Raw genomic sequence first — 13,161 nt, forward strand, 5'->3', positions numbered from 1 at the left:
GGCCCCGCCTCCCCGCTCCGCCTCCTGCTCCGCCCTCCGGCCCGGCGTCGCCCGCCCGCCCGCTGGCTTTCCTCGCTCGCTGCTCGCTCGCTCGCTCTCGGGCCCCCATGCGGATGTGACATTTCAGGCCGCCGCCATTTTGAGAACCAGCCGAGCCGAGCCGAGCCGCCGGGCGCCGCGTCCGCTCCGCAGCCCCGCCGCCGCCGAGGAGGCCGAGGCCGCAGCGCCTCGAGCGCGGCCGGCCCGTCGCCCGCCCGCGCCGCCGCCGCCGCCGCCGCTCCCGCCGGGCCCAGGCCCCGCAGGCCCGCCGCGCAGGCCAGGCCTCCCGCCCGCCGCGCCCGGCCCGAGGCGGGGCTGAGTCCGCGGCCCCCGCCCGGCCGCCCTCCGCCCCCGGCCGGCCCGCAGCCCCGCAGCCCCGGCCCCGGCGGCGGGAGGCGGGCCCCGCGGCGGCCGCAGCAGCGGCGGCGGCGGCGGCCCCTGCGAGCGACGAGGCCGCCCGGCCCGGCCCGCCGGCCGTCCGCCCGCCTCGGCGCCGAGATTGGGCGAATCGCGAGCAAGTACGTGCGCGTCTCCCTGCCGCCGCCGCCGCCGCCGCCGCCCGCCGCCGGCCTCCCCGGGGCCGCCGACGACGACGCGCGGGAGGAGGAGGAGGAGGCCGCCCCGCCGCCGCCGCCGCCGCCCGGGCTCGCCGCCCCCCGCCCGCCGGGCCCGCAGCCTGGGCCACCGGCCGCAGGCGAGGCCCAGGCCGCGGCCGACATGAACCACCAGCAGCAGCAGCAGCAGCAGAAAGCGGGCGAGCAGCAGCTGAGCGAGCCCGAGGACATGGAGATGGAAGGTGAGGCCCGCGGGCGGCGGCGGGGGCCGGGCGCCTTCCATTGTGGCCGGGGGGAGCCGCGGGAGCCACGCGGGGGGCTCGCCATCTTTAAAGCAGGCCCGCGGCGGCCCGGCCGGCCCGGCTGCACCGTCATGCGGCCGCTCATTGTCCGGGCCCGGCCGGCGGCCTCCGGGCACAAAGCGCTCCCTCGGATTTGTAAATGAGGGCGCCCGTGCCGCGCGGGGACGCGGGCGTTCTCTCGCTGCTGGGCGGCCTCCCGCCGCCCGGGGAGGGGAGCGAGCGGGGCTCCCGGGACCGGCCCCCCTGTCGGGCGGCTCCGGGGCCCGCTGGGCTGGCCCGGTTCTCGCCGGCAACCCGGGAACCCCTCTCCGTGGACGCGGGGCTGGCCGGCACCTGCTCCTCCCGCGCGCTCCCCCGGAGAGCCCACGGGCTTGGCGACCGTCTCCCCGATCGCCGTGGATCAGCACTTGCCAGCGTCGGGCTTCATTTTGAAACACCTGCCAGGAGCGCAGATGTTGTCAGCCTGTGGGCTGGCTCCGAGCTGGGAGCCAGGTGCTCTTGGTTTCTAAGTTACCTGCTTTTCGGGGGGGGGGGGGGGGGGAGCGTGGCCCCCCGACTGTGTGCCGTGCAGTCCGCATCCGGCCAGGTGTGTGTTTGAAACTCCGCGGATGCCCCGCCGCATTTGGCTACCTCCATCCCATTCAACCTGACTCGGAAGGTAATTTAATTTCCTGCCCATGTGGCAGCAGTTTTCCAAGGTACGGCACCTGGCGATGCGAGGGCTTCTTGGTTAGGTTTGTAAAGGCACTGGGAGGGAAAGCGCTTTCTTGGATTTTACCTGGTCGAGCAGAGCTGGTCATTGGAAGGCATCTTTGATTTCTCGTGGTGCCAGGTACTTAAAGGGGTAAAGGCAGAGTTGTCTTCATCAAAAGACAGTTTCCCATACACCTGGCGGAGTCAGCTTGGCAGGAACCGGGCATTGAGTGTTTTGTTCTCCTTTGCTTTTAGCAAGAGATTTTGAGTTGCATAAATGAATGGAGGCCCTCAGGAAGCTGGGAAAAGAAGCATTGATCATATGCATGGGCTGCACGTGTGGGGTGCTGTGCACTGGTTGGTGGAAGTCCTTTCCATGACTGGTATTCCCCTGTGAATAACTTACTGCCAATATACTGGGTGTTGACTGAAAAACTGGCCTGCCAGACTGCAAAAGGCCAGGTGGTGGAGGTGCCTGCAGAAAGCACTTCCCAGTGGGACTTACCATAGCGGGAATGGGGGCGCGCGGAGCGGAGTCCCCGCAAGGACTGGCTTATTTCACTTGGCCCCAGCAAGCAGTCACTTTGCAGAGCTTTCGGCAAGTGTGATTAAAGCGGCTAGTGAAGGAATACATCGCTGGGAGAATTTTGTCTATTCCTTTGATGCTACCTAGCAAAAAGGGTGCTTTTCATTTTGTGTTTCGGATATTACCCCGTCAGGACCAAATCAGAGCTAGTGTATAGATTTTCCATCTACGTTGCCTTACCTATGTTCGAGTGTTACTGAATGCTGGTGACAATGAATAAACATGGACATCACTGAAGTCTATTTCTGGTACAGAACTGTGCTCTTTGGGGGAACTGTAAGAAACTTGTTTCTCTTGAGTGGGCCTCTGTCCCAGATTCATCATCCAGAAGGTACCTTTTCTTTGTCAGGCTTGTGATTGACACCCTTTGCACACCCACAGGTGTGTGGTTTAAAAAGCTGCCTGTGTATTAAGCAGTCTATTTCTGCTTTTCTTAGCCTTTCCCTTCTTCAAGTGTGGTGCTACGTTTATGTTATAGTTTAGGATCGGGAAGAGTGAAAGACTCCTATTAAAAAGCCAGCAGGGTGGGATTTAGTTCCTATCAAGTCTGGTTGGCTCCATATGTCAGGCTGTGGTAGTGACTTGCACCTGTTTAGCGTCTTTGCCTTAATTCCAATAGAATTAACAGCTGGAATCTCAGGGTTCTGATCAGCTTGAAGCTTTGTCAGTGAGCATCCTGCCTGCCCCTCCTGGGCAGGGTGGTCTCAAATTAGATGGGGAGACTAGATTGGTGGGTTGTTTTTTTTCCTATAAAGAGGTCAGTGTTAGTTTGCTGTCTGTCCTCCTGCTCCACTGTATTGGGGTTGAATTTGCTCCTGACTGAACTCTGCACAGTCCTTGCATAGCTGCTGGAGAATGACAGTGCCCTGGATTAGTTATGGTAAAAAAGCCTTGTTTGGAGCAGTTAGGAAAGTTATGAAGGGTGAAGGCAGAGTGGGGAAAGGTGGGGAACATGGAATTTCATTGGGGTTGGGACCACAGGCTTCCTTAAGGCCTGAAGCAACCAATCTCACGTTTTCAAGTTGGGGGCATATAGAACTGTGGAGGTGGTGGTGGTGTGTTGTTAGGTCTGGCCAGGATTGAATGTTCTTGGCAGTTTATTCTCTAACTCAGAGGCAATGCCGGCCGAGAGGCTAAAAGAATGACTTGCACAGGCTTCTGCCCTGTGAGTACTTTGGGGAGGTGTTAATCTGGTCTGTGTTATGCCCTGTCAACAGGAAGTTTTCCCAAGGCCTTGCTTCTGCTGCATAGACTGACCAGCACAAATGTAAATATCCTGATGTTTGTTCCCTGGTGTTTCTTCTGCCCTTGTGAGCAGTGTCTGTTTCAGAGTGTAATCTCTGAGGGGACAGTTTGGTTTGACTTTCGTGGAGCACTCAGACCACTGCTATCAGGGACACCAAGCTTCAAGCGAAATCAGCGAGTCAGTCATCTGCAGTTTCTGAAAAGAATTGACCACTGCCCTCCATGTTTTTAGTTTGCGGGGGATGGGCGCCACAACAGCAGTGGGTTTTTTCTTTCAAACTTGTGTGGATAGGTAGAGTTTCAAGTTACTTTTCTGCTCAAGCAGGCTTGGGAGTAGAAAGTGAGTTCTGTTGAACACATGCACCTAGATAAGCCCAATTAATGCATTTTATTATATCTAAAAGGTTTCCTTTTCAAATAGCATTGTAACAAGACAAATCAAATAATAAGAATATTGACTTTCTCCTCACATTAGCTTGGTATGGTCAAAAACTACGCAAAGCTACAAAGTGAACATCAATTCGGAGAACTCAAAAGAAATATAGAAGAAATGAAATTAGGCCTAACCTAGAAACATAATCTGATGTAAGCCTGTCCATTTTTGAACATAGTGGAAGTTACTGTCGCAGGCATCAGCCTTATTCTTTCATGGTGCTGATTTTGATTTGGTTGTCTGAAAACAAATAAAAAATTGATACAGCAAATATGGGAAGAAAGTATATACTTTTTCTCCTCCATTTATTTGTTTTTTGAATCGGTGTTGTGGGAAGAGGCCAGTGAAAACTCCTCGTGGGGCTGTGGGGTGACTTGAGAGGACAGGTTTAGGGCCGAGCCTGAGTTTGAATGTAGACTTTGCCATTTAACTGTTCTGTGGCCTCATATACATTGCTTAAGCCAGGGATTCTCAAACTACAGCCTGTGGGCCACATGCAAATACAAATACTGTATTTGTTCCCGTTTCGTTTTTTGTTTTTAAATATATTTTATTGATTTTTTACAGAAAGGAAGGGAGAGAGATAGAGAGTTAGAAACATCGATGAGAGAGAAACATCGACCAACTGCCTCCTGCACATCTCCTGCTGGGGATGTGCCCGCAACCCAGGTACATGCCCTTGACCGGAATCGAACCTGGGACCCTTCAGTCCGCAGGCCGACGCTCTAGCCACTGAGCCAAACCGGTTTCGGCCCGTTTTGTTTTTTTTACTTCAAAATAAGATATGTGCAGTGTGCATAGGAATTTGTTCATAGTTTTTTTTTTAAACTATAGTCCGGCCCTCCAACGGTCTGAGGGACAGTGAACTGGCCCCTTGTTTAAAAAGTTTGAGGACCCCTGGTTAAGCTCTTGGTGCCTCAGTTTCTTCATCCTTGAAAAGGAGGTCAATTCTGTCTTGCAAGATTGTGAGTTAGGAAACACAAAGCACGGTAAAGTGCCAGGCACAGAGTTGGGAGCACAGGTGATATACAGTCAGTGGTAATGCTGTGCTGGTTGAACCTCTGCACCTGAGGAAGGATAAAGTTTGCCAAATCCAGGTGGCATGAGTTGGTTTTTGGAGGCATGCAAAAATGTCCTACGGTAATTACATCCTGATGTGGATCAGGAAGAAAACATAACCAGCTTCAATCTAAGCAATACTTTATGAAATTTGGGACTTGATGCACCTAAATAGGTATTTAAGGCCAATGGTATAAATATTTTAAGAAAGATTAAATGGGTAGCCCAGCTGACATGGCTCAGTGGTTGAGCATTGACCTATGAACCAGGAGGTCACAGTTTGATTGCTAGTCAGGGCACATGCCCGGGTTTCGGGCTCGATCCCCAGTATGGGGCGTTCAGGAGGCTGCTGATCAATAATTCTCTGTCATCATTGATGTTTCTCTCTCTCCCGTCCTCTCTGAAATCAATAAAAATATATTTTAAAAAATTAAATGGGTAATAGAGATGATGAGTGGATGTTTATTGTGACACTGGTACTGCAGTTTGATCAGCTCCATAGCCTTCGTTGATAAGGGCATTCTTGTTCTTGCACTAGCGTTAGATCATCTATCTAATGGGAGTTTGACCATCAGGTTGTAGCAGGGAAGCCAGGTGACCAAGCCTCCAGACTTTGGGAGTTGGCCTTGAACTCTCTCTGGATACCCGTATCCTGTTACCAGGCTCTTTTTGTTTTCCACCTGCCACCCTAAAGCAAGGTCCCTGTTGCCTCATGCCGGGACTTTGCAATAGCCTTCTTACTGGTCTCGGCTTCCACCCTTCCTGATTCCCACACAGCTATGAAAACGGACTGCCCACAGGACTGCCCGGCCCTGCCACTGTCCTGCTTTCATTTTATTTATTTACTAGTATTTATTTGTTTTCATTGTCCTGCTTTTAAAAGGACTCAGGTGTGCTGCCTTCCCTGTGTAGAGGCTAAGTCACACAGCCCAGTCTAGGCCACCGGAGTCCTCAGGATGGCCTCAGCCTGCTCTGTGCTTCAGGCTCCCAGCAGGCACACATTTGTGTGGATGGAATACAGCTCCAGGTTCTGGACCCCACAGTAGCGTAGATGGTGATGTGACAGCTTCTCTTTCTGGAACGCATAGGGCAGATACCCCAGGAAGGAGGTTCAAAACCCTTTCAGATGCCACCTTTTTCCTAAACCTTTCTGGTCACCTCAGCCACTTTTGTTGCCAACCTTTTGCCCCATGTGCTACCTGTGAGGTTGCCACTTGTGTACCCATCTTCCTCACTGTTGGATTATTTGTGCTGAAGGTGACCGTCTTATGTTCCTGTTTTGTAAATGTACTGTGGAAGCTACTTCTTCAGAAAACAGCAATTCTAGGGCTAAAGGTGCCTGACTGGCTGGCAAGGTGGCCTGTGAAAGAGTGCCGAAGCCATAAACCAATATTGCTTTGATAGCTGCAAATTCAGTTTTATCGCTTTTAACGGAACTTGCTTCAAATGACATTTTTTATCCTTTTGGAAAGCTTGTTTTCCCGATAAAGACATTGATAGGTCTTCATAAATTACTGAAGGTTTCTTTGGAATATTTTCAAATTTGTTTTTATTGCTGTTTCTGGTTTTTGGATGAGCAGTAGGTAGCCTGGTTCTTCTCAGTTTCCAAAGCAATGCAATTTTAATTTGGAGACCAAGAGTTGTAACAAGGTATTTCTTGACATGTATTGTGACAGAGTTCAGTGTTAGATGTCACCTGCTTCATAAACTTATTGTTCTGAAATAATTTGAACTTCGGAAAGTTGGAGGAAGCAGGATTTTAAGTGTCATGTGTAAGCCAGAAAGTTAGTTATGCCATTTTTCTAGTGGGTTAACACATGCCTTGGCTAATGAGAAGTCAGATGTGTTGAAATTTTCTTGAAGAGAAGCAGGCTTACTTCTGAGGGTTGGTGATTTAAGTTTGGAAGTTGGAAATGGAGGTAATTAGAATGTTTCCCAAGCAGGGAAATATACCAACCTGGGCAAGAGCCAAATGCTTCCAGAACTTGATGACACATTGAATGTGGGACTAGCAAGAAAGAGGGGCCTCTGGGAGAACACACCCTGAGAAACAGCGTCACTGTCTGTGTTGTTGGGTGGACAAGACCTGGGAGTAGAAGACCACACTGGGGTTATAATGATGGATGGCTCACTGCCTGGTACTGGCTGGGCCCTCACTAGGCTATGCAAATGCCATATTGTAGCCAGTTCAGCTCTTGGTAAACCATTGAGGTGTGGGGACCACTGTTGTGAGGTCACAGCTATTAATATTCATAGAGATGCCCACATATCCTTTCAAGGAGCCCAAGTTACTGATTGATAGGAGCTTTATCTTACTAAATGTTTGAAATATGAGTGAATATTGTCTGAGTCTCTAAGTGGTAGGTCCTTTTTCTTTTTGGGTCACTGAGAATCTAAAAGCTGTGGAGAAGGAGACCTCCTGTGTGACCACAACCGTTCTACCGGATTTTCCTGCCTGGCATAGAATATTCGAAACCCAGGTCCTCCCTCGGTTTTGATTTCATGCCAGTGACTAAATTAGTTTTTTGACATCCCAATACTGGGAAGGCAGTGTCCTGTGTTATGTACCAGCCTCCAGAATATCGACCAGGGGAAGGTCTAGGTATCGCAATAAGTTGTTCAACTGGCCTCTGGTTTGGAAACGGTTGTATGCGTTTGTTAGGATGGCCTGCATTGCAGAGCGAGCTCACACCCAGGGTGTAGCCACAGGAGTCTAGGTGGTAATTTCACTTCTCTTGGGTGTCCCTCTTGCCACTCTACTCCTGGAACTTTCAGAAAGTTGAGAGGAGGAAACCATGTGGCATTGCTCTAATGTGGCAGCTGAGCAGACCCTGCCACTCTGGCCCCTTATTAAAAAGCCCCTTGTAAAAAGGCATATGGGCCATTTACCTAGAGTTGCAAATACATTTCATCAATATGATTTCAGAGAATGAATTATTTCAAGGTTCTTAGTTGACCCTGTGCAATTGCTGTTTTATTTTATTTTTTTTAATTTTTATAAGAGTTTATTTGAACCAAACTGATGACAGTGCTAGGAAGCAAGATCTCAGATGTTTCCTGCATTTGCTGGAAGCACATGGTATCCTGGCCCGGTAGCGCAGTTGGTTGAAGCATAGTCTTGACCGCCAGGGTTGTAGGATTGGTACTCAGTCTGGGCACATAAGGAATCAACCAGTGAGTGAGTGCATGGATGAGTGGAACAGCAAGTTGATGTTTCTTTCTCTCTCCCTCCCTTCCTCCCTTCCTCCCTCTCTCCCTCTCTCTCTCTCTCTCTCTCTCTCTGCCTCCCTCCTTCCCTATTTCCCTCTCTTTTTCTCTCTGCCTTAAAAAAATCAATTAAAAAAACACAACAAGCACATGTTAACACTCCTTAACATGTTTACATAGTTCAGCTCCTTTTAAAATGTAGGGTAGGTAATTTTGAAGTGCTTGCTTCTTACAGTTATATAAGCTTGGATGAGAAATTATTCAATCAAATAAACTGTGAAGTCGTTAGAAACATCCCATAGCCCAGATCATTGTTTTACAACCATCATAGATACTTGTTGGAATTCTCCCCAAGAATCTCGGCCTTTTTGTCTTCTGTCTTGAGCTTGTGAGGACTTGGAGGGTGAACAGAAAGGGGCTGGAGTGCCTGACGTGCAGAATGCCCTCAGAAGTAGCTGGAGGAGTGAGGGTTGCTGTGGCTCTTTGTAAGCGCCAGCCTTTGGGCTCTCCCTCCCTGTCAAGCCTGGGAGCAGTGGTGGCCCATGGCTGCTTCTCCTGGTTGGTGTAGTGTGTGTGTCTACCCTAGCCCGAAGAAGTCCTCATTTCTCTGAAGCACTCCAGGTCTCCTGCTACTGGTACTGGTGGGAACAAACTGACGTTGTTTGCCTACTTTAGATCAATCTTTGTCCAGAAAGCTACTTGCTTTCATATGGGGGCATGGGGAGATACATACGTGAGAAGACTCTTAAGGGTTTATTATACTCTACAGTGTGGTAGTCACCAGCCACATGGCGGTGATTTTAAGTTTAAAATAAAATTTAAAATCTTATTCCTCAAGTGATTAATTGCATTTTATCTGTTCAGTAATTATACACGTTGGTGAACAGTGCAAATGAACCTGTCCCTCAATGAAGAATGCTAGTATGTTATGGCCAGCGCTGGTGTGGTTGGCTCCTTGGCTTGAAGGCGTTCTGGTAGTAGTAGTGTGACATTGAATGATAGAAAGTGTTCCAGTGTGTCCTGGAAAAGTAACACTAAAATGAGTAAAAGCATTGGAAACTTATGGATAAATAGTTCTTGGGCAAACCCGTTATTTAGAGTGTGGCTTCTCCAGTTACGTGTGGTACAGAACCAGGTTCTTTCCTTTAACTGCCAGTCCATTGTGGACAATTTCTAAATTGTATTTAATAGAAATTCAGTGCAAACAAATTACTCAACAAGTAAAATAAAATAGACATATAGAATACAAGCCCTAATTTATTATTAAAATTCAACAAAGGTAAAGTTTCATTTCAACAGTTATATTTAGAGCAAACAGGAAGAAAGGAAAGTATTGCATAAACTGTACATGTTTGTTGGAAGTATGTGTATAGGCCGTTAATATAAAGACACACTATCACAATTCCCTATATTAGAAGCCTACATGCACACTTTGAAGAATGCAGGTTACACGAATAGTTTTTGAAGTAATAATCTTGCGTCCTGCTTGAATGGGCAACATCCTTGCTTCTCAGAGAAGATGATATTTATTCAGACCACTTCTTTGTTTTACTGATAGATGGGCGAATCGTATGTACCCAGTGCTACAGAGGTAGCAGTGAGAATGGGAAAGATCTTTAAAGAGATTTTCCAAAATTTATCTGTGGACAGCTTTGACTGTAGCTTACCAACTTAAAGCTAGCCGGTGTGGTTCAGTGGTTGAGCGTCGACCCATGAATCAAGAGATCACTGGTTCACTTCCTGGTCAGGGTATATGTGGGCTCAATCTCCATCCAGGTAGGGAGCATGCAGGAGGCAGCCAATGCTGTTTCTATTTCTCTATCCCTCTTCCTTCCTTTCTCTCTCTCTCTCTCTCTCTCTCAAATCAATAAAAACATGTATTTTGTAAAAAGTTAAATTATCTTCTGCTGGGGTCCAACCCCAGCAGGTCCAGGGGTCCCCAAAGGTGAGGACGGAGTCGGCGAAGAAGGAATGACATGGAGACAGCGTTCAGTTGATCAGCAGCCTAGCCAGGATCTCTAGCCAAGTTCTGGTCAGAATCTCCAGCCAGGTGCTGTGTCCATGTTCTCTTGCTAGGTTCTCCAGCCAGGTTCTGTCCAGGTTCTCCAGCCAGGTTCAGTCACCAGGTTCTAGTCAGGTTCTCTTGCCATGTTCTGTCTAGGTTCTCCAGCCAAGTTCTGTAGCCAGGTTCTGTCCAGGATCTTTTGCTAGGTTCTCTCCCTAGGTTCTCTCGCTAGGTTCTGTCTCTAGGTTCTGTGTCTAGGTTCTGTCTAGGATCTCCAGCCAAGTCCTGTCTCTAGGTTCTGTCTTCTGTTGTCTTGTTACATCTGTATTTTTACCAGTTGATTTTAATCCTGTCAATTTCTATTCCAAAGGTTAGGGCATTTCTTATCTCCATTCCAGGGAGTAAAGATTATGTAGCTTAAGGGTGATTGTTCGTAGTTAAAGTGATTAACTACCTGCCTGGCATTTAGTTAAGAGGTTTTATTCCCTCCCTAACTTCAGGGAAAAATTCCTACCTGGGGAAACAACCTTTCTTGGAGAGGTGACCTTGGTTAAAACACATAGCGCCAAGAAGGGGAGCAAACATATTAAGAACAGTATGCCATATACGCCAGGTCCCTTGAAACACATGCTGTGCAGATGCTTCTTCTCTGCAGCAACTGTGTCAAGCAGCAAGGATGGACCAGCTCCCGGCAATCTTCCATTGAAAGAAATGGATTCTGGGTTGTATCTACTTTTGGGTTGCAGTTAACAAGCTAACCCTAAAGTCTGTCAGGCTGTAATGTGATCCTATGTGACATGTGCCATACAAGTTCGACAACACCCCAACTAACCCCAACAGGCCCATGCTTGGATATTGCAGCAAAGTTAGATTGCTAAAAAGTGTCTATGCTTGCTCTTTTTGACAGGTCCACAGAGGGGCACCCAGAGCATCTTGTTTTTAGCCCCACCCCTTTTGCTTTCTGCTTTTCATGTGGACCAGGGATCATTGCTTGCTCCTGACTCTTTGTACCCTAGTGCCGTGGTCGGCAAACTGCGGCTCTTTGGCCCCCTGAGTGTGGCTCTTTCTAAGCCTTAGGAGTACCCTAATTAAGTTAATAACAATGTACCTACCTATATTTTAAGTTTAAAAAATTTGGCTCGCAAAAGAAATTTCAGTCGTTGTACTGTTGGTATTTGGCTCTGTTGACTAATGAGTTTGCCGACCACTGCCCTAGTGGCAGCAGAGCTGACTTTGCTGTGGTACTCAGAGCCTGTTGCAGGGCTTTCGTTTATCAAACACACTTGTGAAAGCCCTGTTGACGCCCGGCCTTGATAGCATGGAGTGCAGACACGTGCAGGGGAGAGAGACCTCAGGGAAGGACTTTCATGGAATGGTGCAGAGGAGGTGGCTGTACCACAGGGCTGGCCTATTTTGGGGAAGGGATGGGTGAGTGAAGGATTCACAGCTGAGTTTGAAAAGAGGGAAGGGCTGGATTGGTCAGAGGCTGGAGATATATAGAACAGTGGTTCTCATCCTTGGCTGCACATTAGAATCACCTGGGAATCTTTTTAAATCCCAATTTCTGGGCCTCATCCTCCGGAAATTCTGTTTTTTTGTTATGGGGTGGGGCCACAACATTAGTAACAAAGAAACAGAATGTCCGGAGGATGAGGCCCAGAAGTCAGGATTTTAAAAAGATTCCCAGGTGATTCTAATGTGCAGCCAAGGTTGAGAACCACTGGTATAGAATAACAGGATGGGATAGGGACCTTCAAGTCTCTGACTCAGCGGTCACCAACCGGTGGTCCGTGAGGTCTGAAAGGTTGCTGCTCTGATTAGAGGTGTGATTAAAGGGAGATTATTCAGCATTATCCAAGTGGGCCCATTATAATCAGAAGTCCTTACACATGAAAGAGGGAGGTGGGAGTGTCAGAGTGGTGTGGTATGAGAAGGTCATTGCTGGCTTTGAAGATGGAAGGGGAGCTACAGAATGCAGATGGTCTCCAGAAGCTGGAAAAGGCAAGGAAACAGATTTTCCCCTTGAGCCTCCAAAAGGGACATGCCTTTCTGACCCCTCAAATTTAGCCCAGTGAGCCTCTTTTCCAGACTTCTGACCTCTAGAACTATAAAAGAATAGGTTAGGTGTGTGTTGTTTAAGCTACCAAGTTGTGGTAATTTGTTCCAGCAGCAATTGGAAATTAATATAGGCTCTAAGGAGGTGGGAAAGAAGCAGCAGATGGGTGCCCAATAAGTGTAGCTGGCCTTGAACTTTAGAGACTGCAGAGAGGCTCAATGAGTATGAGAGAACTAACCCTCACTCTGCCAGGACATGTGATGTGGCCTGTACCTGTACTAACTCCTTTGCTCCTTACTACAACACTGAAATAGATGCAGCAGCATCCCTGTTTTGTAGCAGAACAGAACAAGGCATTGAGCAAGTTACTTTTCTCAGGAACAGTGATGGGATGAGCACCCACAAATTTTGGCTTCACAGCCATTTGCGTTTTAATGATCATAAAGAGAGAGGGAGAGAGAAACATCTATGTAAGAGGGAAACACCTATCGGTTGCCTCCTGTCCGCACCCCAATGGGATGGAATCCGAAACCTGGCTATGTGCCCCAACCCAGAATTGAACCTGCGACCCTTTGGTGCACAGGATGACATTAGCCAGGGCAATCAATTGCAGCCTTCTCCTATATTTCTTCCCTCACCACCTCATACTGGTATACTGTAGTTAGGCTTCCTAATCTGAACATTTTTGTGTGGTTCACCACATGCTTTGAATATAGAAAGTAGCTCATGCCCGGCTGATGTGGCTCAGTGGTTGAGTGTTGACCTATGAACCAGGAGGTCATGGTTCAATTCCTGGTCAGGGCACTGCCTGGGTTGCTGGCTTGATCCCCAGTAGGAGGCAGCTAATCAGTGATTCTCTCTCATCATTCATGTTTCTTTTTTTTTTTTTTTTAATATATTTTATTGATTTTTTACAGAAAGGAAGGGAGAGGGATAGAAAGTTAGAAACATTGATGAGAGAGAAACATCATCGATCAGCTGT

At 48.6% G+C, this 13,161-nt stretch overlaps 1 protein-coding gene across 1 annotated transcript in view; it reads left to right on the forward strand.

Moving 5' to 3' along the window:
- The first annotated feature begins 660 nt into the window (after positions 1 to 660).
- Positions 661 to 13,161, forward strand: part of LOC139009064 (ubiquitin carboxyl-terminal hydrolase 7) — a 68,892-nt gene continuing 56,391 nt past the window's right edge. The window contains exon 1 of the mRNA XM_070412999.1: positions 661 to 835. Coding sequence (XP_070269100.1) covers positions 757 to 835 — 79 coding nt within the window. The 5' untranslated portion in view covers positions 661 to 756. The remainder of the gene's footprint in view (positions 836 to 13,161) is intronic.

Source organism: Myotis yumanensis, unplaced genomic scaffold, assembly GCF_028538775.1.
Source record: "Myotis yumanensis isolate MYYU_CA2020_CCGP unplaced genomic scaffold, mMyoYum1.0.hap1 SCAF_4, whole genome shotgun sequence".
NCBI classification, from domain to species: domain Eukaryota; kingdom Metazoa; phylum Chordata; class Mammalia; order Chiroptera; family Vespertilionidae; genus Myotis; species Myotis yumanensis.